The sequence below is a fragment of the Orbicella faveolata genome, unplaced genomic scaffold (assembly GCF_042242905.1).
Source record: "Orbicella faveolata isolate gen_17 unplaced genomic scaffold, um_ofav_v1 contig_34, whole genome shotgun sequence".
NCBI classification, from domain to species: domain Eukaryota; kingdom Metazoa; phylum Cnidaria; class Anthozoa; order Scleractinia; family Merulinidae; genus Orbicella; species Orbicella faveolata.
Window position 1 is genome coordinate 1,631,471 of NW_028301563.1, and position 26,480 is coordinate 1,657,950.

The 26,480-nt window shown below is 39.0% G+C and overlaps 4 protein-coding genes across 4 annotated transcripts; all 4 read left to right on the forward strand.

Moving 5' to 3' along the window:
* The first annotated feature begins 561 nt into the window (after nt 1-561).
* On the forward strand, nt 562-7,191 carry LOC149104260 (uncharacterized). The gene is made up of 2 exons (XM_089271412.1): nt 562-1,720; nt 6,509-7,191. Exons 1-2 carry the CDS (start codon nt 1,511-1,513, stop codon nt 6,758-6,760), a joined length of 462 nt encoding a protein of 153 aa, XP_089127538.1. The 5' UTR covers nt 562-1,510; the 3' UTR covers nt 6,761-7,191.
* LOC110058743 (uncharacterized) lies at nt 6,629-8,416 on the forward strand. The gene is made up of 2 exons (XM_089272112.1): nt 6,629-6,763; nt 7,175-8,416. The coding sequence occupies exon 2, from the start codon at nt 7,196-7,198 to the stop codon at nt 7,499-7,501; it is 306 nt and encodes a 101-aa protein (XP_089128238.1). The 5' UTR covers nt 6,629-6,763; nt 7,175-7,195; the 3' UTR covers nt 7,502-8,416.
* Nucleotides 8,417-8,741: 325 nt separating this feature from the next.
* On the forward strand, nt 8,742-11,357 carry LOC149104261 (uncharacterized). The gene has a single exon (XM_089272100.1). It carries the CDS (start codon nt 10,802-10,804, stop codon nt 11,276-11,278), a length of 477 nt encoding a protein of 158 aa, XP_089128226.1. The 5' UTR covers nt 8,742-10,801; the 3' UTR covers nt 11,279-11,357.
* Nucleotides 11,358-18,056: 6,699 nt separating this feature from the next.
* LOC110058767 (uncharacterized) lies at nt 18,057-25,964 on the forward strand. Its single transcript, XM_089272067.1, has 5 exons — nt 18,057-18,262; nt 19,971-20,039; nt 22,820-23,137; nt 24,371-24,661; nt 25,169-25,964. The coding sequence occupies exons 1-5, from the start codon at nt 18,104-18,106 to the stop codon at nt 25,184-25,186; spliced, it is 855 nt and encodes a 284-aa protein (XP_089128193.1). The 5' UTR covers nt 18,057-18,103; the 3' UTR covers nt 25,187-25,964.
* The last annotated feature ends 516 nt before the right edge of the window (nt 25,965-26,480 follow it).

Genomic DNA, 26,480 nt, shown 5'->3' on the forward strand with positions numbered 1-26,480 from the left:
AGTTTCCTTCAACATTGCAGCACTTGCTTTCCGAGAAAACCTAAACCGTCCGTTGTAAGCGGCCTACTTTAGTTAATTAATTCCGTGTAAACAGCTTCTCTAATAACTGCGGTTTAGTTACGAAACCTCAGTAGCGGTAACCGTAGTGAACCTCTCTAATGAAAACACGGCATAAGTTAGCTAAGGTCATGTTCCAATTTCTAACATGAGGGAATTAGACATAAGATTTTGAAAAAAAAAATGATAAAAATAAATAATTAAATAGATAAATGAAACAAAATAAAGCAAGGAATTTTTTGAGATTTCTGTTTAAACAGAAGAACATTTCTGTCGAGGGACTATCGGCTGCGATAGTTTTCTGCGAAAATTTGATATTCTTAAAACAAATATTTTCCCGAGGAGCAAAGCTTGGAGGGTTTTAAGAATGAATAAACGCTCTATTGTCCTTATTGTTCACCACTAAATTTTCTTAACCGCGCCAGTTCAAAAACGTTTCGCAAAAATTTTCGACATTTTCAGATGAAAGGCGTGCAAGCCAAGTGTAAAATTTGACAAAATAAAACAGGTAAAAGGCCACTAAATGCAGATCAATCATTTTTTCCAACCTCTTTTTCTTACTTTTTTTTATTAGCCTGTATGGGTACAGATGCATGAGTACTATCCATCTGAGTATTTCACCCGGACGGGCACTATGGGCTCATAGTGTCGCTCCGCCAATGAACACTATTGCGTGACGTCATCAACTTAAACCAATGAAAATCGGAGAAAATTTAGTGGTGACTTATAATGGCTGATAGTGTACAAACACTCAGCCATCCAGATCGCAGCGTTTTCGTTAGTGTTCAAGTAGAATTCTACTAAGCACAGCTAAAGACGACGGTAAGTTGGACAGTCTTGATTCGAAAGTTGCTACTTGTTTGTCCAGAGGACTTAAGTATTCTGGAATATTCACGTTCGTTTTAAGTTTCGTGAACTGTGCAGAAAGATGAATACTGAAGAAATTCAGGAAAAAGACAAAAGTAAAGCTCCATGTTAAAGCGTTGAATCACGTTACTTTTTCGAATTTATCATTTTTTTGTTGATGTTTTGGATAAAATGAAAAGGTTGGGCTTCACCGGACGTCCAATGCAAGATCACTCGCAAACCACACAGGTTAAGTATCATGGGTGGTGTTAGTTTCTTCTTACATAGCCTCCTACAAGGACGCTCTTTGAGCTCGTCACGCGATCTTCCTTTCCCACCCCAGTGGGAGAGAAAGATTGCGTGACGAGCCGATAGAAGCGTAGAAGGCGTCTTCTTACACGCCTGCGTATGTAGTCTAAGAAAAATATAATTTGTAAATTGCTGCTACCACAATACGCTATAGAAATTTCTCATGGAAAACTCGAGCAATGACACTCTTCGACAGGTTCCGTTTAACAGTCAAGTATAGCAAGATTTTACAGTGAGAGTAACAGAACTACATGTACTGCGTGGAAATTCAGAAACGATATATTAATATTTGTTTTGTATGGTAAATACCGTAGCCAATCATCAGGAGACGCCTCACTGGACCCCAACGTCTGCGTCTATTGTTAATGTAATCGGTATTCTCTTTTTGATGTGCGTGACAGGATGCCTGGGTATCCCTGGCACTAACAAGGAACGAAGTTTTTGTAAGTTGATATGCATTATTAATAATAATAATGATTTACATTTATATTGCGCAGTTTGCATGAATATATGACCACCTACGCATTGCAAATGGACTATGTTATTATTTTTTTTGCTGATGCTTTAGCTAGGTTCTAAATAATGGTTTATGATATTCTAGAACTAGAAAAATAAACAGATTTGAATTTCAAGCTCTGTGCGTTCACCTGCCAGTGTACGCTAAATTTGAACAGACAATCACAATATAATTACAATGTAACATCACAATCAATCACAGTATAATTTTACTCGCTGTGAGACCACCACGTAAGGCTGACTGAATCGTACCCGACTTACTGAACACTCACTTGTCTTTCCAAACCTTTAAGAGCCAGTGCCCATAACTATGGACCAAACAACGGCACAAGTCGAAAAATCGATTTTGCTCATTTTTTGCCCATAGATTGGCCCTAGCTAGTAAACAAACGGACCATAGTTAGTTTCTGCTAATGCAGCCTTTTGGGAGAGAAATTTGCGAAAAACGATTTTTTTCCGATTGGGCTCAAAATCTGCTTCCGGTTTTGCTGAATTTTCCGAATATTTGATTGCGTCGCGCTCCGCAGAACAGCTACTTGAGAATCTTTCAATGGTTTTTACATTCAGCTCAGGTCTTCATGGTATGACTGAACTAAAAATAAAATAAATCGAGGTTTCGTTTGAGCCCGAAACGATATCGAACAGAAACGCAAAATATTACGATGTGTTGCAAACGAATTATAGCACTAAAATATCGTCATATTTTTCTATGGGCTATAACTTTAAATGCCATAAAAACACTTTCTACGGGTTAACTGTACACCCACCTGTTTGAAAATCAAAAAATATCTCTGGGCAAATGGTTTTAAGTCGCCCGCCTTGGCTTGTGCTTCTCATAAATTTTTTCCCAGAACCGCCGTGAGAATGTAAACAATTGCGTGACGCTGGCGGTCATCCTGAATACATAATTCGTTTCCAACAAACCGCGGATGGCTATCTTAGAACATTTGGGTGAAAAAAGAAAAACATAATGGATCACTTTTAACTTTAATATTTTGAAAGTCATCGCTTTGGAAATTTCGTTAATTAAAAACGCCAATTAAAAGCAATTTACTTGGAGTTCGGGTGTTACTGCTATGTCGTTTTAGGCTGTCGTTCTTTCTTTGATCATTTTAATTACACGAACGAGTTCTAGAAATAAAATCGTTCTAAGTTCATTTGTTAAGCGTAATGACAAGTTGATATTGTTGGTTTGTAGCCTTACGTGATCTGAAGGAACGCTACAGTGATTAAATTTGTATTTGTTGATTACGACGGATCGATTTTCGGTTAAACCTTTTTATTTGTACCAGCACATTTAGTGCCTTTTCTCCTGCTAAAGAGTCGGAAAAAGTAAAGTAAACAAATCCTAAAAGTTTAAATCATATATAAGAGGCATCGACAGTGCGAGTGTCTCGGTAAGCTGTTAATTTGAACAATTACTGTGGTGGACGGATTGCTTTCCAGGTTACGCACGTACTATACATATAGTTCATTGTGCGCGAATGTTTCTGTTTCAAACAACTGAAATGCTCAATGCTTTTTTTCTTTTTTTCTTCAGTCTTAAAACTTAAGGTTAGAGTTAGGCTAAACGCTAATGTAAATGCTACCGCATTGAGTTGAACAGCGGTATTGCGCACTAGGCGCCAGTTTTCCCTCGATGTAGAGTCATGTGACAAAAAAGGCACATGAGTTTTGCTGTTCCGAACAAGGTCGAACCTCGGCAGTTTGTAAATGTACTATTTTCGCCTCGGTTCTTTCGTCAAAGATTGTGATAATTCTGAACTACACGCCGGAAGTCTTAAGGTAAGGAAGGTACGGAAGACTTGTGTATCAGATGTAGCGAAATTAAAGATATGGCAGTTCGTTTACAAGCCGTGAGTATGATCTTTTGGAACTTACCGACGGTCACACCTAAACTGTTTTGGCGGCCAACCTATTTTTGGCTAATTGCTTAATCAAATTATATATATATTTCATTGAAATTCGCTCTTCTGTGACCGACTTCCGCGAACAAAATAAGATGGATGTTCGCTGTTCATTTAAGACTACAATCCTAGTCAAAAGTGTTGGGACAGTTACGGCAGATGACTTCACAGGCAGCCTCTCTTAAAACCAAAACCGCGCAAGCCCGCCTACCTCTCTCCCCCCTGTCAATGTTGATAAAAATCTTGAAAAAAAAAAATCCTTGATAATAGCTTCAGAATAGCCACGTTTCAAGAATTGTTCGCCTCCTAGAACAGTATTGTCGAACTAAAGAGACGATAAGATAGATATTCACGTCTTATTCCAATAATAGCGATTTTTTAGCAATCGCGTTTGGTTCCAACACAACTATCTAATCACTTTCTATTGTCCCTTTTTCCTTTTTTCCCACATCCGATCTAGTCTTCAGAATAGCTTCATTTTCATGCAACATTGCTAGGTGGGAGGGGGGTCAATTGTACCTGCTTCTATTCATCTTTTGTTCTAAAACGTTAAGGACGTAGTTGAAATCGTGGGTTTTAGCGCGCAAAAAGGGGAGGTGTCCCAACAACTTATGGCCAGGATTGTAGGTTTACACTAGAGGAAATTGTTCCGGATTCGTGATGAATCCGGAACGTTTTAGTGCCGGATTGATTTTGCCGTTTACACAAAAGTGGACGAATCCGAAATAAAAACTCCCCGGTTTGGTCGTGACTCCGGAGATTTTGAATCCGGAATTTAAAGTGGGAACTTTGAATCCGAAAACTTTTGAATCCCGAGAGTTTTGTCGTGTAAACGATTTTCTCTCGAATCCGGATATTTTTTCGCCTGTGATCTTTTGAGTTTGCGGTGGAACGAAAATGGCGGATTACATGATCCAGTCGTAGTCGAGTCGTAGTCACATTGATGGCCATTTGATGGCGGTCGCTGGGTGATTACCTTGTACTGTTTCAGGTGTAGGTAATCACTTTTATAATGAGTAATGCCATACTCCTCAGAAATCCAATTTATACTTTACTGCGCAGATGACGACGATGGCACGATCAAAAACCTCGACGGTTCTAGATATTAAGTAAAGACCAGAATAAATACCTGGAGGGACCTGACATGATGGATAACAGTACCGTGGTCAGCGAGTTGAAAGAAAGCTTCAGACTGTCTCAACCTACCCCTAGCCTTATTTTCGGAGGCATTTTGTTTCTCGTCGTCGAGGCAACAAACTGCTTGTTAACCATTCCATCATGAATGTTCCCGGAGTTATCGTCGTGTATAAACGGTTAAGAATCCGAATATCCTTTCACTGTAAACCTCTACTAATCCGAATACTCTAAAATTGATGAATCCAGGAACTTTTACGAATCCAAAAAAACTCCTTTAGTGTAAACCTAGTCCTAGATCGACCACTGTAATGTTTACATGATTTGTCTACCAGTGATATGATCTGCAAATTTCAGGTAATTGATCAAACAACCAAAGAAGAAAAGATGGATTTTTTTTTCCCAGTATGATTGAAACTTAAACGCAATTTCTTCCTCGGCTAATTCAACTCAAGAAATTCCAGGTTTTCTAGCTGAGTTTGAGCATATTGTGTAGGTACAAATTTTCTACACAGCTAGAAGAGCTGAGATGCCGTCACGCAGTTAGTAGTTTATAGAAATTATGGTATTTCCACTTGACTTTATTTGTCATTTTCTCTTGTTTGTCAGTCAATGATTCAATTGCCATAAACCATAGAGGACTGGTTAAGTGTATCTCTAAAACTGCCACTGTATTGTAAGTTATCAGTGAAATCTATAAAACAAACAAGTGTTAAAATCATTTCCCGGAGTACTGTAGTAACGTTCTTTATCAGGGATGTCGTGGGTGTTGCAATGCAAATGAAAAAACGTATATATTTATACTAACTTAAACAAAAACAGAAAACCATTTTCCATTATTTTATCCACACAACTTTTCAAAAATTGCTTTCATCGGATTGCTGGAAACGAATATTTTACTCGAGAGTGGCTCTCCGCGTCGCGCAATTGTTTACATCTCAGCGGCGGATTTTGGGCAAAATCTACGAGAAACACAGGCCAAGGCGGGCGACTTAAAACCATTTGCCCAGAGATATTTTTTGATATCCTAACAGGTGGGTGTATATTTAACCCGTAGAAAGTGTTTTTATGGTATTTAAAGTTATAGCCCATAGAAAAATGTGGCGATGTTTTTATGCAATAATTCTCCTGCGGCATACTGTAAAATTTTGCGTGTCAGTTTTATCTCTTTTCGGGCCCAAAACTAACTTTGATTTATTTTATTTTTCGCTCAGACATACTACGAAGACCTGAACTGAATATAAAATCTATTGAAAGATTCTCAAGTAGCTGTTCTGCGGAGCGCGAAGCAATCAAATATTCGGAAAATTCAGCAAAACCGGAAGTAGATTTTGAGCCCAGTCGGGTCGAAATCGTTTTTGGTGTATTTCTACCAAAGAAAGCTGTATTAGCAGAAACTAACTATGGTCCGTTTCCATTCTTACTAGGACCTATCTATGGACAAAATACCAGCGAAATCAATTTTTCGACTTGTGCCACTGATAGGCGATTTAGGTCCATTTTTATAGGCATTCACTCTTAAGTGCTACTTAAAGAAAAAAAAAAAAAAAAACGGCACATAATGTTATGATCAGTTGTTTCATTGCTCATCAACCACACTACAAGGCCATATATTGGACACGCGATTTTAAAATACTTGTCAGTGCATGTCTTATCTTTTCGTTCAGGGTGGTGTGTTTATGGGGTTATCCATCGCCTCAGCCTTGTTTGGTGGAATAATCATCATTTCCTAACCTTAGCAACTGACTTTTATCGAGAATACCATGACTCATACTTCCCTGATAACTACAATGAGTACGGTGGTAGAGAGGGCTACTGGAGACGACGGCATTACTGGAGGAGTATATTCTAAAGAGAGTTTTACGCAGAAGTGGTTCTCAGTTTACACTGTTTTGGTTGTCGGCATTGTGGAGTTTTTCATTGGAATCTGGGCTGCCATGTGGCTCTGCATGATGCAGCCTTGCAAATGTTGCTATGGCAATCCATCATAACAGGTGAGCATTTTCCAACCAGAAGGATCAAGAACTAATTTTTCAATATTACACGACACCTCCAATTGAAGTCACACCCTTTTATTTTGAAGTATGGTTTTTGGAATTTAGAAAAAGTAAGATAATATTTTCAATATTTTCAGAGGAAGCCACACAAGCCTAACTGATTTTCGTGTGAGACTATACTTTCCAGGTCGCACTGGAATTTGTTTTCTGGACGGAGGACAATCCTGGTACCGGGAGGAAAACCCTTTAACAAAGAGAGAACCAATAACAAACTCAACCCAAAATGGCACCAGGCCAGGATCGAACCCGGGGCACATTAGTGAGGGTGGCGAGAGCCCTCGCCACTTGGCCTTTTCGGCCTCTTCAACTCCATGTCTTCTTTCTTGAATGATATATTTCTTTTCTTAGGGTTCAGACTTGCATAGTGTCATGTCTGGTTCGTCCATTAGCCAGGCACGTGGTGGTGTTCCTGTGGTCGTTCCAATACAAGGAGGTGGTGGTATGGGTGGGGCCCAAACTGGGGCACAGGGATATCAACCTCAAACGGTCCTGGTAGCTGCTTCCGGAATGGTTGGCAGTCAAAGTCAGTGTGTTCAAGATACCATATCTGGAGCTATGGCAACAGACCTTCAGCTGACTGAGGTGCGTCCGTCCTATGGACAGGGAAACCACATGCCACTGGAAAATGAACAGATACCTAAGCCATTATATTGGTACTTGTTACTGGTATACTAATCATTATTATCAACGCGTTAGTTTTCAGTAAACTTTATTATTGCTCTTAAGTTTGGAGCAATACTTCACAATCTAACATTACCAAACTCCAGACTGTTCAAAATTTTGCCAGTAGAGTCATTAGCGGGTCTAAGAAGTATAATCATGTTGCTCCCATTCTCAGGAAACTCAACTGGCTCCCCCTGAAACAACATTTGTATTATCGTGATTCAATCATGGCATTCTAATGCATGAATGGCCTTGTCCCGAGGTGTCTATCTGATCAGTTTATTGAGCTTTCATCGATATCAAAACGCAACATTAGAAATTAACAGCTGCTAAATATTCCGTTATTTAGCACTGCAACTGGCCAAAGAACTTTTTTACTATCGTATTGTATCTCTCTGGAACGCTTTGCCGCACAATATTAAGTCAAGTCCATCGCTAGCCCATTTTATGACCAAAAAAAGGAAAAGACTCTTAATGCATAACTGTGAGGCTGATAGTTTGTTACCTAGCAAGAAATAGCTTAATTACTCTGATTTTTTTAGTTCCTGTTAGATTAGAATCTTGTAGTGCTTTTTTAATCTTAGATTTTACTTGTAGAGACCTACTTTTATTGTACTTTTGTTCAGTTTGTTGTACATTTCACTGAAACGCCTCATGGGGACGTGGAATAGACATATATATGTATGCAGTATGACTACACGATTTCGAAGCCAAATGGATGTATGCAGAGTAGTAGATATTTGGGACTGAATCACTTAAGATGGAGAGACTGATAGTTTAAAAACAACCAATTTATTCTTGTGACTTATGGAACACTTTTTGCTCACTGGTGTAGTTTTTATCAGTTGCGTCATGGTAAGGACAAAATAACTAAACATTTTTCAGAAATGTTTCTACCTGCTAACGATTAAAGTGTTCACCTCGTTATGTAACGGCTTTATATATTTCCTCGACGTGTTGTGTAAACCTTTTGTACGTCAATTGAAAGCAAATTTGTTTTAATTTTGCTCTTTTTTGCCAATTCCAGTGAAGACTGGGTGTGCAAACAAGTTCCTTAGTTAGGTAGACACCATAGACGTGGCCAGATAGACGTAAAGGAAAATTAAATATCAAAAAAACAGATTAAGATATCAAGAATAATTTTTTAGCTGCTTTTCACTTCCGTTGTATATTTCCTTCGTATATAGCGAAGGTAGAGATAAAAGAGATCTAAGCCTTAATTGCTTCGCTGTTTTTAAACCTGCAAAATAAACAGTTAGGACGTATACTGCATTAGTCAAGAATAACATCACAAAACCATGTAATAGAAACTTTTTAACCTCAGCACCAGTTGCTTGAACCAAAAGCTTAAGACGGAGCTAAAAGTCTAGTATCAAGAGCCAGATTTTCTCAGCACTGAAGGACATTAATTTACTTCTCCGGGCTGGAGGACGTTGTGCATTTTAGATTTGCCTCTTAAAACTTTAACATTGTTTCAGTGTTGGAGAGCAGACTTACCGAATTTGATTATTTTAATAGAGATAATCCTTATCTCCGTAAAACGGCCAACAATCTAGCCGTCAGGCGTAAAATTGAAAAACCAACAACATGCAACAACAACAACAACAATAATAATAATAATAATAATAATAATAATAATAATGACAATAATAATAACCGTTAGCCGTAAAAATGTTAACTGTAAAATATTCTGGCCACAAAAAGTCTAAGGTCTCGTGTGAAGACTTTATGTGTGTTGAATTTCCTGATTTTACCAGTCTCACTACTCAGCAAGCCGCAAGTGTTGGAAGTGTCTGTCGAACGGTGTCGTAGCACGAGTTGACAGACGTTTTGACAGGTCTTACTATTTTTAGACCATCTCCAGTTTCTTTAGTCATGATTTGACGAGTTTGCAATGTCGATGCAAAGGCCGTAGTCAAAGCTGTTATTAGTTTTTATCGCACTGGTGAAGAAAAACCCACCGAAAGATACAAGGCGAGGATAAAAATTGAGGAACAACACAGATCTCTTCTTTCATTTAGAAAAAATTTCATAGCAGAGCTCTGGCGGCCCGAAGGGCCGCCAAGCGGAACCCCATACTCATATAGGAAAGAAAAAGAAACCCATGAGTTGATTTTCTCATGGTTATCATGGCTAGCGGTATTGCTCGTGGGCGCGTACGCACGACGGCGACGACGACGGTGTTGCCCAACATGGCGGCCATACTCCAAATGATAGGTTGACAGACATGCAGCCTTGGTTTACCGTGTACTTCCTTGATATTGGACATCCACATTATGATCAATTGACACATGTCAAAACAAGATATCCGCTGACCAGTATCACGTGACCATATCGCGCGCTCAAGTTTACAGCTCCTCGAGGTCACGTGTTTTTTGAAGTTGACCGCTGACCAAGTGCTGGTTATCGATTGGATCGCAGGCTCATATCAGGTTAACTTGTTGGAAACAGGGCAGGATTGTTCGGAAGCCGGTTAACGCTAACCCAGGATTAAAAGTTGACCAAATTATAACTTTTTCTTTTATACAAATGTTTTTTGCTGTTTTGTTTTGTGTATAGGGTGATTATTGAAACTCAACACAGAAGGCCAAACAATATACAGAAAACCTCACCGCAAAGTTACAGAACTCAAATCAAAATTCTACTGTTTTCTGGGTTAGCTTAATCGGGCTTTGAAACAACCCGGCCCAGGAGCTACGCTTTTAGGCTCGCCTAAATCTATATATTAGAAGCCAAGAAGTTCGGGTTAGGATCGTTTGACCTGAAACTTGGTGGCAAAACGGAAAATCTCGACGCAGCAGCTGGAGCTGGAATTACCCGTCTTGCTTGCTTCAGATGGGGAGAGCGAGCTAAACGGTAAGTAGTTTCATTAAATTAACGATAAAATAGGCTGCATGTGTGTATGCATTCGCTATGTTGACGTAACTGCTGACCAGCTGGTTTGGCACGTGGTCGGAGTGGCCTTGTCAAGCAAAACCACTGGATTCTGGAATTTTGTGATTCCTGTCATAATTAAAGCCAAATGCTTAGTAGTACGACAGCGTTTTCACAGAGACATTTTCGCTGGTTCATGAGCCATTAAATGTGCAATCATTGTAATTGCAAAATACCAATCTAATATCACAAAACGTCCAGGAAATCGGTACAAATATATCTGTGTAATAGTAAACATGCAGGGCCTGGTTGTTCAAAAAATAAATTTGTGGCGATAAGCGTCGTGCAACTAGACTACGATTAGGTCCGCGAGTAACCAAAGAGGGGGCAAAATACTTTACCCATCCATTCTCGTACCACCCGGTGTCACAAACGGGTATGGCCTTCAGAGATGCAAAGTTCATGACTTCACTGCCTGCTGATACGCTTACAGAAGAAAAAGGGACCATGAAGGTTTGGCTGGAGAATTACCGTCCAGTACGGCAGAGAGCAGTGAGGAGCGAGACAACAAAAGATAAGGCAGGAGCTCTTTCTCCGGCAGTATATGCAAAGGAAAATCCTAAACCTGTTACAAGGGTGCATTTTCCAGCCGGCCAAGTAAACACAACGCACACTGCCTCCTTGGAAAACCGCTCAGCTGCTGTCGAAGGGTGGGAAATAAGTTTCGTAAGTGATACCATGGTTCCGAAGTTCACGCTCGCGTCCGAGGCTGATTTCAAACAGGTGGAGGAGTGCGAAAGCTATTCCGATCATATTGATTCAGCAGATTTTGATTCAGAGGAACTGGTCACTGGTAAACTTGTGATAACAAGGTCTGGAAGACAAGTCAAAGCGTGGATAGGGTTTGAGGTTTAGGCAGTCACAAAAGAACCGTTGCCCATACAGCATGGATGTTATTTCAAATGTTTCATTGGGCAAATTTATCCTGTAGCTTTAACAAATACGATTAAATATACTTCCTTGTTTTATTTGTTTTGTATTTGTCAAAGTACCGCAGTATACTTGTAGGAATGAAGATATAGACCAGATATAGTTCACCGTGGTAGTATACCGCCACATTTTTCCACCCCAGAATGTTTCTGAGGCTTTACAACAATAAAAAAAAATCATTTTTAACTTTTTTAAACAATGGAAATTAATTTTTAACAGATCCGTTAACCGTAACGGAAAAAAATTAACCGTCAGCCGTAAAAAAGCCAAAATATTGACCATTAGCCGTAAGACACTACCCCATTTAGAACCCCCTCTAAACTTTTTTCTTTTCTGCAAAAGTAGAATGCTTGTACCTTTCATCTTCAAAAGTAAGATGTTGTGGGTTCTTAAGGCGTCATGCATGCCAGGTCCTTCTTCACGTTTCGCTTGGGAATACAAAAGTATTTTAATTTTTAATTTTTTGTTATGCCTTCCTGATCGGTTTCGGCATATGTCACTGCAATCAGTAAATTTTATACCTTACACACCTGGCGTTAACTTGTTCAGTAATTTTTGCCCACCCTTATACTTTGGTTTGTTATCAAGTCTTTGCATTAAAACTCAAATATAAAGTCTCAATCTTGCTAATTTTTGTCCGTGATTTTGTCTCTCCGGGCTCAATTTCTTCCCTGCTGTATCTGTCAGTCATTTTCAATTTCATCGTAAAATTTGTTTTTGCGCTCAATTTCACCGTTTGGCACTCAATATCTCATTTCTGTCCTAATTTTGGATTAATTGACATGTTATTAAGCAAATCAGAATACAGCAAGTTGTTGCTTGCATATCATAAAACACGAAATTGTCCCATGCATACTGTTGTGACAAGAAGTTTGCTACCACAGGGTCATTTCAGCCCGTTTGATTCTTGTTTTGTTTCCCTCTGTTTCAAAACGTGAACTAATATATACATTGGCTTTCGAAGTGGAGGTGCTTCGTGTGCGAGTTTTGAGCACTTGGTTTTCGAGATTAATGGCGTCGTTTACCAATTAGGTGCTACGTCACGTTCAGCGTTTTTGAAAAGTTCCGTGATGCCACCCGTAGCTGGCGTGACAAACGTTATGAATTGTCGATGTGAGTTTCCAGAGCCAAGGCAAATTAACTAAAGGAGCGAGCACGAAATAACACTTCCTTCTTTCTAGATATATACAATAAATAGCAAAGGTACGTTAGGCCTCGTCCACACTTCCCTGAAGAAATTTGAAAACTCAGCATTATTCCTGCGGTTGGGCCTACCGTCAACACTACTCTGTCACCGACTACAACGAAGCTTTTCGAACTCGCTCTTTCAACGGAGGTATTCGAAAACGCCGGCTTTGCGTTTTGTTGTGGACGGAATTCATTTTGAAAACGGAGCTTTTCTAAAGGGAAGATGACGACGTTTCCTCAAACGCAAATTCATTTGCTGCGTTTTCAAATTTCTCCGGCGCAGGGTGGACTGGACCTTAGGTAAGTCGTTAAAGGTCAAACGCAACAGGGGCCCGTTTCTGGAAAGTCCCGGAAACTTTTCGGGCCCGGAAAGCCATAGCAAAATCTCGAACCTTACGATTACAGAGCTGTTTTATTCACATATTCTTAAGAGTGCCTGCCTGTAAAAATCAGACAAATTCTTAATTTCGCGGCAAGGGTCGAGAATTCGATTTCGCTCATATTCTTGTGGTAGATAGGCTAGGGCATGACAAAAACTACTGGATAGTTTTTTTGGCAAAATATCCTTTTATTTCAAAGAAATATGCAAATTACCAAATTCCGTTAAAATCGTCATTTGACGCACCATTTTATTAAGCAAGTTTGAGAGCCTCGCATGCAAAACCACATCATTCTTCCGTCTTTAAAACACTCAAATATTTTTGTGCAATGTTTAAATGTGTACTGGGTTGGTTTTAGGGAATGTTGTGTTGTCTTTTTGGGTGCAAAATAATTAAATTTCGAAGACATGTATTTCATTCACTTAAAAGCACTTCGTGAATATAATTGATTTTCACCATGTGCGAAACCTTCAAATGGATTAAGCTTGTGGTGGTTGAATCGCAGAAGGATGATCTACAGATTCCTGTAAAAATGTCTTTGGGCAAATGATTGTGAGCGACGCGAGAGCTTTTCAAAGTACGTCAAAAATGCAAATATTTGACCATCCATCGTCAAATTTCAGTTTACGGGTTAGACGTATATTTTAGCATGCGCCACATGACTTGACCTATAATAAGTTGAAATAGACACAGAGCTGATAATTTCGAAATGCTCTAACCTCATTTGCTGTAAAAGGCAGGTCCAAAGCCGATTTGACGTGTTTCTCTCACCATTCGTCGCACACAAAGCAGAAGTTTGCTTTTGTTTACGTAACGTCCGATGTACATCGCCAACTGTCAACCTATTATTCGTCGAATACATGAATCTGTGACCATCTTTCTGCGCATATGAACATCACTGCATCTAAGTCAAAAACGGCTGAGTCATTTGTAGATAGTTGCTTGCTTTGCACTGCGCCAAAATAATACGTTTGATCGATTGCTGACCATTGCTGATAAGCATGTCGGCGCAGTACAATCTTATAGCCGTTATTTGTTCGTCACGCAATGCTGTCACGGGATATGCCGCAGATTTTGATCTATTTTGTATAGAGCACTCTCAGGATAAATGAAACAATTTAATCATTGCTCATCTTTTTGTTCATATATATAAAAATATGTGTATATTTATATAATCGTATTCTATAGTGTACGTGGCCTCGGAATCCCGTTTGTTGTACGTTTTGATGTTTCAAACAACAGCTGATAAAGCTAGTGCCTGTACTCAATAGAATTTAAAAAAAATCTCCATGAAACGAATTATAGATCAATGAAGCAAGAACTAGCTGAAATAAAAATAGGAAATCACAACGTGTCTAATTCATGAGAAAAACAGACTAAATTTAATTAGTAATTACGTGAGTAAATAGCCCTGGCCATGCCATTTTATTTGGCGGATTTTGTTTGCCTAGTGGCGAGGCATCGATATGTTTGTAACAGAAAATAGAGGACTGTTGTCAATACAGTCCAAAATTATTGTCAGTAAAATATTGTAAATAAAACACCTATTGACCGGTTACCTCCGCGGCCACCATTTTGTCGTTGCGATAAGGGTTTCATTTTTGTATTTACCCCTATTCAGCGGCCACCCAAAATTTAGACACTTTGTTTTGGAAAGGGCGATGGCAGGTAAGAGTCTGAAACTGAAGGTGCATGACGAGTGATAATTCAAATACACGTCTATCATGATTGTCTTGAATTGACTCCACGTTCACCAAGAAATTTATAACCCGATAATGAAAAATTAAATATTCAAGGTACACCAACCTCTTTTTAAGCGGCTAGCCCCATAGTAAGCGGTCACCACCCATTTCCCCGGGGGTAGCCCACTGTATTACATGTAAACCAAAAATATATTGCACAGCGGGAAAAGACCTAGGTATGAGTTTAGCGTTACAGTATTAGGCAGGGCATGTAGGTAGCGGTAGTCGAGTAAAAGATAACAACAGGGGCAATGGTAAACTATTCATTCTTCTCATTTCTTAATTTAATCTCTTCCTACTCAGCACGATTATGTGCTCCCCGTGGTACCCAACCTTACGGAGCCTTATGTATTAGGATAGAAATTGTCCTACCCCTACCCCCTAAAATGGGATGACAGCATTGCGTGACGAACAAGGAGCCGCTGCAAGCAAGGATTCAAGCCATCAAACCATGATGATCAAACGTAATATTTTGGTGTAGTGCAAAGCAAGCAACTATCTACAAATGAGTCAGCCGTTTTTGACTTAGATGCAGTGCTGATCATATGTGTCGAAAGAGGGTCACAGATTCATGTATTCGACGAATAATAGGTTGACAGTTGGCGTGTACATCGGACGTTACGTAAACAAAAGCAAACTTCTGCTTTGTGTGCGACGAATGGTGAGAGAAACACGTCAAATCGGCTTTGGACCTGCCTTTTACAGCAAATGAGGTTAGAGCATTTCGAAATTATCAGCTCTGTGTCTATTTCAACTTATTATAGGTCAAGTCATGTGGCGCATGCTAAAATATACGTCTAACCCGTAAACTGAAATTTGACGATGGATGGTCAAATATTTGCATTTTTGACGTACTTTGAAAAGCTCTCGCGTCGCTCACAATCATTTGCCCAAAGAAATTTTTGACAGGAATCTGTAGATCATCCTTCTGCGATTCAACCACCACAAGCTTAATCCATTTGAAGGTTTCGCACATGGTGAAAATCAATTATATTCACGAAGTGCTTTTAAGTGAATGAAATACATGTCTTCGAAATTTAATTATTTTGCACCCAAAAAGACAACACAACATTCCCTAAAACCAACCCAGTACACATTTAAACATTGCACAAAAATATTTGAGTGTTTTAAAGACGGAAGAATGATGTGGTTTTGCATGCGAGGCTCTCAAACTTGTTTAATAAAATGGTGCGTCAAATGACGATTTTAAAGTGCCACTGAAACGAAATTTTTGTATGTGAGATTTTTGCTTAGTAATAAAGTTTCAACCTTACTTGGAAACACTGCAAACTTTTTTTTCGCATACGGTGAGCGAAAACTGCTTTTTGAGCCGTTCGAAGTTGGCTGGTTAGGCCCAAAATTGGCGGCCATTTTGGCGCGGTCAAAACAGCCCAGTGACGTCACTGGTTGTATTACCCTCATGCCGCGCTGAAAATTTAGAGTGATTATGGGAGAAGAGATTACTGTTCGAAGCCCCTCAAAAAACATCTTAAGGACATCTCACAGCTGTAAAGCAGATAATAACAGTAGCCTTAGACATGAAGAGGTGGAGAGTCGATCCTGGGGCTTTCCAGTCTATTTAATTGGATATTTGCAGGATATTTTATGTACGCAAGCAAACGAGTGGGAGTTCTTAGATCGCAAAATGATCGGGACTCTTGGTGAAATGGCCAGCACTCAATTAAACAATATCTACACTCGTAAAGTAAAAAAGACATGAAAACAAGAGAAAGCGGCTGTTGAAAATATTATCCGGACTGCTGCTGCATGAATCGCAGCAACAACGCCTCGAGTTTTCGAGTCGCTTCGCTTCGAGGAAACCGGACACTTTGTGAGTTTCACAGCGGACGAGATTGTGCCACAGTGACCTTTAGTCCAGTTGTATCTGCTACATCCTACAAGTTATCGCAACAGCAACAATTTAAGAAACCCTCTTCTTTTATATGAGGGAGCGAATTTAAACTATAAAGTTAAACTAAGCTGCCATGACCCTACAGGTATGTTTTCAGGAAACGAGAGAAAGCGTGACAATGTCGGCGGCGAAAAGTCATATATGCAGATTAGTTCAAATTCTGTTTAATAAACCTTCGAAAGGAGTGTAAACTAGTCACGTTTTAACAAATTGTTTTGAACTTGGATACTATTAAATGAAGATCATAGACGTAAGTATGTGCTAAAGAGCTCAAAGTAATCCATGGGCCGTGAAATATTGCAATTGGGAGATACGTGTGAAAGAGAAGCGAAATTCCCGCTTTGTTTACACTGATACGTATGCGGCGATAAAGCAAACCCTGCTGCGGATCACAGTTTTCAAAGATACATTTTGAACTCTCACTTATTAGTATCATAAAAAGATGCCCTCTGTGTGCAAAGAAGTAATCGGCTCAAAGCTTGTGGATCGTCAATAACTTCGTGATTGTGCGGGATGGCTGATGCGCTTACAGCTTTTAATTATGCAGTAAAGTTGCCGAGGATATATTCGAACCTTGTTAATAGACCTTAGATAAAGGTGAGAATCCAAATTTCAGAACCAGGCTGAGAACAGACGACGAAATATAGTGTTTAGGCTTCAGGACGTGATATAAAAGTTGCCACACTCGTCTTCGAAATCTCCAATCGAGTACTCAAGATGTTCGAAAAGTATACTGAGCTGTTCTAATCTGTAGCGTTTATTTTGGTGAATCTACACTGTCTGGCGCCTTCCAATGTTTATGATGTGTATTTCCTGTCAAGGCTCGACAGAAATTACAAAGTAGAAAACTAGTAGGTATCGACAATATGAAGAATAAACTTGAATAAATCAAGTGAAAACAAGAGAGAATCTATCGCGCTTCTTGCGTGAATACAACCAGTGACTTCACAAGGTCCTTAAACTCGGTTCCAGAGCCCGGACACAGTTTTGCTCCAAAAAGTCGATTTCAACAGCTAAAAAAAGCACTTTCCGTTAGGATTTGACAGAAATAAAGCTCACCATTACTTTAAGCACGTTTGAAACTATAGATTGGGATAATGAAAGAGAGTACGAAAATTTCGTTTCAGTGGCACTTTAACGGAAGTTGGTAATTTGCATATTTCTTTGAAATAAAAGGATATTTTGCCAAAAAAACTATCCAGTAGTTTTTGTCATGCCCTAGCCTATCTACCACAAGAATATGAGCGAAATCGAATTTTCGACCCTTGCCGAGTTATTTTCCATTTTTATGGACAGGGACTCTTAATATGAACAGAGGTTCCCTTCGTACAAGAAGTTTCAGGCGTTTACACTTCTCCGTTTTAAGATATAGATGAACTAAAAATGGCTTTACGGGCCCGAAAAGTTTCCGGGGCTATCGAGAAACGGGCCCGAGCCGGAACTTGCGCCTCTGGCAATTATCCAAATATCATATAGTGGATGACATTTTCTCTTCTCTGTGGTACGGTATTGATTTACGTTTTCAGACATGGCGGACAATGCAGGCAATGCCGCCGACATGGCGAGGATTCTTGCGAATGTGCACATCATTGTGGGATTTATACTTTTCTGTTTTGGCGTCGCTGACCGTGCAATGCAAAACACTGAAACAGGCTTTGCAGGTTTCGGTATTTGGATGGGTGTTTGGGTGAGTTGTGCTTGTGTCTAGTTCCATGCCGCTCATGGAACCTTTAATTCGAAACGATTGTTGATATATAAGCTAGCAAGAAGGTGAATTGTCAATTTGCCGCGGGTTTACCTTTGAATCTTGATGCATTGGCAAGGTTAGTTCGGCTTTGAGGCAAATTTCGATCTCCTTGTCGAGACTCTTTGAAGAAAAAGGCTCAGAACAGACGCCTCATGTAAATACTTCGAGGGTTATTGCATAGAAATGCAAACTGTCTAGTTGTACGGAAGAGATAGACAGATGTCTTAGTTGACGTGATGTTCATCATCAAGCAGTCGATCCTTTCGGTTTGCCCGACCAAGGATTATGTTCACAGACTTGAAAACCTGCCTTGAAATTCTTCTTGGAACTGTAAAGAATATGCACACGTAATTATTATGAACCTGAAGAAGCCTCAAGGACGCAAACGAACGAGAACTTACACTTTTTCCGTGTTTAATATCACAAAATAATGAGCTTATTAACACTGTCGCTGAAATCAGTTACTCTTCTAGATCTGTTACAAAATTCTTTCATTTCTAATTTAACTTTCGGTTATAAAACCCTCGACAACGTCGCTTAATCGAGCGAGCTCAGTTTGTTTATTTCAGATTCAGTGGATATAATCATGGATATTATTTTGATTACATGCACGCAAATTTGTGGCGTGTCTAGTTCTGTTTATTCTTGCTAGTTTCCAAGTCTACCAAGAAAATGCACGGCATGTCTTCTTTTAAAAAGTACATTATATTTTGTCTTTGACATCCTAAGTCTGCAACTACGATATTCGCTGCATTGAACACTAAAACGCTAGGAATGCTTTGCCATGGAAATATTATCTGGGCAATACCTATCCATCCTAAATAGACAAAATCAGAAAATAGAAAACGAAAATTTAAGAGAAAATTGTTCTTTAAATATCTGTAGCTTTACAGACCGATGAACTCGTTCCATCCTTCTTTAAAGTTTAAAAAATAGCTGAATTTATTAGTTAACAAATTCACTTCGAAACTTCTTGAACAAAGAACTTCATATCTACCACTTGGGCTGTACTACAGGTCCTCGAAATCATGCTTGAATAAACTGTAAAGAATATTCAACACAATATAAATTCAGTGCCTTCTCAGATTTGGATAAAACCTTTCAGATGGTGTTAACTGTCAAATGTCTTCTAATACCCGTTACCTGACTAGATGACTCGCAAGGCATCAAATGCTTTTCGAAGAATTTTAAGATGCTCTAAATTGAAAACTGTTTGATGAAGAAAATACGCAAATAGTATGTAACATAATAATGCTACTAGTGCGCACAGTGTTAGAGTTAAGTCTAAAGATTTCAACACTGTTGCAGGGGCTCTCCTTGAAAAGCTCAAACGGGTTTCTGAGACAGATGCAAACACTGTTCTCAGAGCAAATAATCCAAGCGCGATTAAAATTGTGGGAAAGAAAAAATTTGGGGATACAAATGCTGTAATCCGGTGAATTTACGTTCCCAAATATGCATGGCACCTAAAATCACGACAATTTCTCTAAGAACTATTTAGAAGGTCGAGCCCGGTCTGTTATTCCGGTTTGGAAACTTAGATATGCACATTGTTTACTTGGCAGTTTGAGTCAAGAAATCAATGTACATCCTGTATTCGTCTACATTTTACTTTGTTAATATAAAGGAACTCTGTGTTCTATTTCAGATGTGCGTAGCAGGAGGTCTGGGTATACCTGGGACTCGCAAAGAACGAAGTACTTCACGCAATGCGTTTGTAAGTTGATAAAATTGTGTTTGTCCGAAAGGACATCGTTTGGTTGCATATTTTACGAAGTAATTAGATCCGACTTTAGCATTTCGTTAAGCCGTTTCATACTATGTCCACGTAGGTTTTCCGCTTTAGGACATTAGAGAAACTATACATTTAAAGTTTGGCTGTCGGTTTTCTGTTCGTCGTACAGAAAAGAGAAAAGCAAACGAAATCCCTTTATCTAGAAGTTAGAATTTCTGGATAGTTTTCATACGCATAGCTACTCTCCATACACTGGAGAGTTCAGGCGACCCTTTTCGTCAGCCTTTCGGTGTATTAATGAACATTAGCACGTGAAAATACGTTTCAACTTTAAACTAAATTTGAACGGTACACACAAGAGTTTTATTTACGATCTTTAAGGTAGCCGAACACAGTTTTCAAGAGCCTATGCCTAATTCACCATTACTTTTAAGCTGTTTATGCTTTGGCGCTCGTTTTTTGCAGGAGTCAAGGTTAACCACAGAAAAGTTTATTCTCGCATTTTGGCTAAGGTGTGTGCTGTTGCCATGGCAACAGGGCTGGTTAAAAACAAAGGTTAAAAAATGGTTTTTGTTTATTTAAAAAAAATCCAGTCGTTAGATTTTTTTCATCTTTTGCCCACTACGAATTGACATTGAGTCCCTTCTGTCAACACTGTTCTAATGAAATTTTGACATAGGCGATTTTCGTAATTCGCCGTGAATCGTTTTCATCGCATGTTCTGTATTATTAAAAATTTCCTATGTCAAAATTCAGATTTTTTGTGATAGATCATTCACGTGGTTTCTGAACTATTTTTCTGCCAAATTTCTTGAAATTCTAACGACTGGATCGTCAGAAATCCGCAAGTTTCTGCAAAAGCAATCGGTCTCAATTTTTCGAGCAACTGCGCATGCGCTGCATTTAACTGGGTTCTTTCGGTAACAAAGAGAAAGCTGAGAATTGCTGGTTTCTTTGCGTCGTTACCTTTTCTAACATATTTTTGTAATAAAAGACTAAAGCCATCAATACACTGCGTTCAATAATAGAGAAAAAATAGCACAGATAGTGCGGGTGTTGAGTAAATAAAATGATCGCTCTTTGCAATCCTTGTGCGCGCGCTCAATTGCATCAGCAAAAGCACGCGCGAAAACTGTGTTCGGCCACCTTAAAGCTAGAACCAGCTTGTACATATTCATTACTGACCAAGAATGGGGTCAAATGGCTGGATCTTGGCCGAATGTTTTTTTTTATATATTTTTTTATTTTTATTATTATTATTATTATTATTATTATTATTAAAATTATTAACAATTATTCCATGAAACCGCGTTGGATATGAAGTGATAAATAACCAACGAGCGCGTAGCGCGAGTTGGTTATGATCACTTCATATCCAACAAGGTCGAATGGAATAATTGTTTTAGTATATTCTTAATCGGGTTTTTGCCGCCGATTTTTATTTCAACAATTTTACAGAGCGGAAAATTTTTAAACTTGGCGCACTGTTTTCCATATAAGGTAAAACTCCGACTAATGGCTCATAGTCGGAGTTTTTGAGCCAATCAGAGAGCTAGAAATGCAATAGTCGGAGCTGAGAATATACTAATTATTATTATTATTATTATTTTATTTTGCGTGTTTATGAACCGACTCGAAGCGGAAGTCCATAAACATGCAAGATCGAGCGAAGCAAATATCCAGCTATCTTGACCGAACAGGCTTAGTCAATAAAAGATTTATTATATGGAAAATAACGCTATTTTCTTGGGAACACGGCGTGTGATCCCCGAGTGGGTAAGGTATCGCGCTCGGGTAGCTAATCACAGCACAGGATTCGGTTCATCTTGCCGCTCACGAACTAGCCATACCATGAAATAGTGCAAGGTACTGTGACGTACCCAGGATTGCTTAATAACTTGCATTTGGACACCATACTGTTTCAACCCAGAAAAAAGTAAGTTAGAAAGTTAGAGGCACTGCACTGCATTATACACACGTATCACGTGAAAGCTGTGAGATCCACACCGCTGCTAAATGTAATCTTTACCTCTCTCATCTACGTACTTAATATTTAGAACAACCTTTTTATATAAAACCATTTTACGAGCCGTTAAACCGAATTCTGGGTTTTCTCAGCCGGATTCTTGATATTTCGTCCTGTCTGAGTATTTCCTGCTGTATCTCGCAAAGAAATTTTGCGAAACAAAGGCATTCAAATTGGCCATCATGTGAATCGAGCCACGCTCTTTCTTTTATTGTGGCCAGCAACATACACACACAAAAAAATGTCACTAGTGAAAAGCAGGTCAAGCGAACTCAAGCTTCAGAGACCATATGTTGTACACTCGATATTGAGACACTTATAGAATGAATGATAATCCAAAAATGCCAGACAACGATTGGCAAAACGAGAATTTCGGTAAGAACTATACTATCATCCGATTAGAATATACAAACAAGGTAGCTCGTAGGTGTAAATATGGTGTTAATAATAATGAAGAGATGAAACAAAAAGTAACATTCATGAAAAAGGCAAAGTTCTCCGCTGGATTTGAGTCCTTTGTTGAGGGAAGGTGTCAGGCGCTAGATGTAATATGCCTCTTTGTAAAGAAGAAGATTCCAATTGCTGTCGCACTCTAATTTCTAGTTTTGCCAATTGTTGACTGAATGTAGACTCAATCAACATTCTCGAATTATCATTCCTTCATTCTCGTTGTACAAAAACTATCAGCTGGGTTGGAGTTAAGACAGTTCTTGTCTTACCTTATCTTTTCCTTAAGGCTGGTGTGTTTATGGGGTTTTCCATCATCTCAGCCGTGTTTGGTGGAACAATCATCATTTGTTACAGCATGGCAATTGCTAACCAAAACAACGACTACATGTCTGACCCATACTACAATGACTACAATGGCTATGGTCCTACAGAGGACTACTACTTCATTGGATATAGAAGATATGTCAATTTCGACACAGAAATGACTGTAAGTGCCATCATTTTGATCCTTGGCATTGTGGAGTTTGGCATTGGGATCTGGGCTGCCGTGTGCCTCTGTATGATGAAACCTTGCACATGTTGCTATGGCAATCTACCACAACAGGTGAGTTATCCGGGACTGGAGTGATCTATTGATAATTTCTATTATGCAACTTTAAAAGATCTGTTATCTTGTAAATAAAGAATTGAATTGAATTGTCTTCGTGTAACGGAAAATCATCCGAAACAAATAAACAAAAAAAAAAAAAAAAACGAAAATAAGAACAAAAATCAATCAAAAGTATCGATCAGCAGGCCAAACTTAACATATTTCAATCTTGATATGTGCGCTGAGGCTATAGAAAGAGCGGTGCAATAGGTTACGAAAGGAAAAGGTTGTGATGTCAAACTGAAAAAGTCTTGGAAAATGGTTAAAATCTTATAACAATTTGCGCTTTCCTCAAAAATCAATTTGATATCTTTATTTTCATCTACTAAGAGCATTTCAGTGACATCATAGTACCGCTTTGACTGCAAATGCCGCAAAATCACCATGATAACGTCCCTTTAACGCTCGAACGTACATGCAAACTGTTGCACCCACTGAGGTACAAGGAGGAGGGGAAGGGGGATGGAACCCTTTTCATGAATTTTTGTTACAACAGGGTATACCTAAATTGTTTCGCGTGAAATAAGTATCACTCGGCTTGTTCTACAAGATGACATACATTTCTTGGTCATGACGTCATCTAAAGTCGCATGCCATCTACGATCATATATCCGCAGTCATGGATCTCAGGTTTTCAGTAATAAAGTGGGTTTATGGGAAATTAACCAAAAATGACACTAGAATGCAAAAATTAATCCTGCAATGCTGAAATCTGATATGACACTTGGATAATACGCACGGCTAAATGCTGCTTGACACGTAAAGTAAAATCTCTGTGAGGGATGAATGAGCAGTTAATAAATGTGTCAGCGTTACATACTAAAACCTCATTTCAGGAGTCTGAAAAATGCCTTATAGGGAAGACGTCCCCCGAGGGTTAGGCCTGGATGATGACTTGCATTACGTCCCATTCAGTGAAAGTAAGAGCATTCTTTTAGTTCTATCATGATACGAAAAAAAGTAAGTGCAACACATCGATGAAACGAAAACTGTCAAACAACGAGTTTCACGAAAAAAACTCGAGACGCTTCAACAAGCTTTCCTTTGGGTTTTTGCCACTTTTCACCTTGGAACCTGGAAGAGCCAAGAGAACCTTACTTTTACTGAAGTAATCAGTATGATACCAAGGAATATGGTTCTTTTGCTGTCTTGTCGATATCGCTTTTCATGACTTTCTTTTCTCCTCAGGGTGAAGTGATGTATCCCCCCAATAGCGGTTCTGCCATTTCCCAATACCATGATGGTGTTCCTGTGGCCGTTCCGATGCAAGCAGGCAGTGGCATGGTTCCAATTCAAACTGTCATACCAGGGCCTCAGGGAAGCCAACCACAAATGGTCATGGTACCCGTTTCCGGAATGGTGGGTAACCAACCTCAGTTTGCTCAAGTTGCTTCATCTGGAGCCATGGCCACAAATTACCAACCTCAGGTTCCACCCACATATGGACATGGAGGTTACACTAAGCTGGAAAACGAAGAGGTATGAGTAATGCCCTAAGCTTTCGTCATCTGACACGCAATCCAAGATTTCACTGCAGGTTAACGCAATGTCAGTCGTCACAGTCGGTACCGGTGTAATAGCGAAAAAAAAAAAAAAAACACAGGAGTGAAAACGTCTCGATACAAAACGCCCATCCCCATCTGAAGATGCCACGCTTCCCTTCGGTAGCTCATTTCCCAGCCGATTATCGACAACGCAACTAGACTCAAGTAGTCCCTCTTTCGCTTAAAGCCCGGGAAAAAATAGACAGATTTCGCGCGTTCATTTTCATGCGCCACGTTCGACAGAGTTAGCGGAAGAGGGACTACTTACAGTCTACAAGGTAATACAATGTCAATTCAAATCGATCAGTAAATTCAATTTGTTCAAGAATTTTGGTTTTCATTTCCATTGCTTTACCTCATCGAATTCACCAATTTGTATTCTGTAGATGTTTACACAAACTCAATTTTTTTTATTTTTCTTCTTCTTCTTCTTCTCTTTTAGTTTCCAGTGAATACTTGAGATGTGTACCAAAGTTCGGTGGTAGCCTGGTATACACCATAAACACCAGTTGGACGTCTCACACAGAAGACATAAAAATAATGTATACGAGAAAATTAGTGTAGTTTTTCATGTGCTAGCATTTTACTTATATACTCTTCAGCATCTTATGGAATTAAGATAAAGTATTACCAGGTTTTTTTTTGTTTGTTTGTTTGTTTTTGTTTTCGTTTTTTTGTTTTTCTCTGTAGGGTTTTAACCGTTCAGATAAATGGACCATTGCACCTTAGTGAGTGAATTAGAATAGCAGACATTATTAAAAACTGGATCATGGGATAATGTAATTCAAAAGTGTTCTTTGTTTTAGCCGTCATGGTACAGTACATAAGCCATCATATGCCCTTTAAATATGGTAAGCGTATGGGCGTAATTTCTAGGTACGTTTTTTTTTTTTTGTTCAGTTTAGTTTTACATATTTTGGACGCGTTTATAATAAATCATTATTCTAATCGCACTTGTTGGATATGAAATAATTATACCCAACTCATATCTATCACGCGCTCGTGGAATAATGATTAATTATTCAGCGTATCTTTTTATTATCGTGCTACGTCAGAGTACAGTTATAATGGTAGCTATAAGCATACCCTTTTGCTGTAGTTTTTAGAAAATTCCTTGATAAACTTGATCACACAGTATGGATCTAAGATAAAATATTACAAGAAGACTTTTTTTCGGTGGAGTTGTAAAACTTGAGATAAACTGTCGTAGCAGCTAAATAAACGAACTTAAATTAGCAGACATTGTTTACATTATTCAAAGCCTGAACACAACGATAATCAGTCGACGGCTAATCCCTCTCAGTTGAAATCAAAGAAGCACTTAAACATGTTCAGTTTTGATAAAGCCTTTTCAACTGACGTCACGGCGGACATATTCATGTTCTTAAATATACCTCGTTTGTGAAATGAGCTCTTTTGTAAGAAAGCATTTTCTACTGTTTGGGAACACCAATTTGGTCAGCATGAAAACGCTCTATAACATTCGACGAAATTTTAAAAGGCGCACTGTAATCGTAAGTAACTGCAAATTGAACTTGCGTAGAAACTTCAGTGCATTGGTTGGCCAATCACACTCACAAGTTTCTTCGCACACACGTGCAAGTTCCAACTTCAAAAAAGGTTACATTTCCTGCATTTCATTGGCTAATAGGTTGCTTTAGAACGAATGGACGTCACTCAACTTGCGTTGACTTGGGTTGGGGGCCAAAGGGTAAAAAGGTTACGTCGACTTTCGTGCAAATTTAATCTCGACC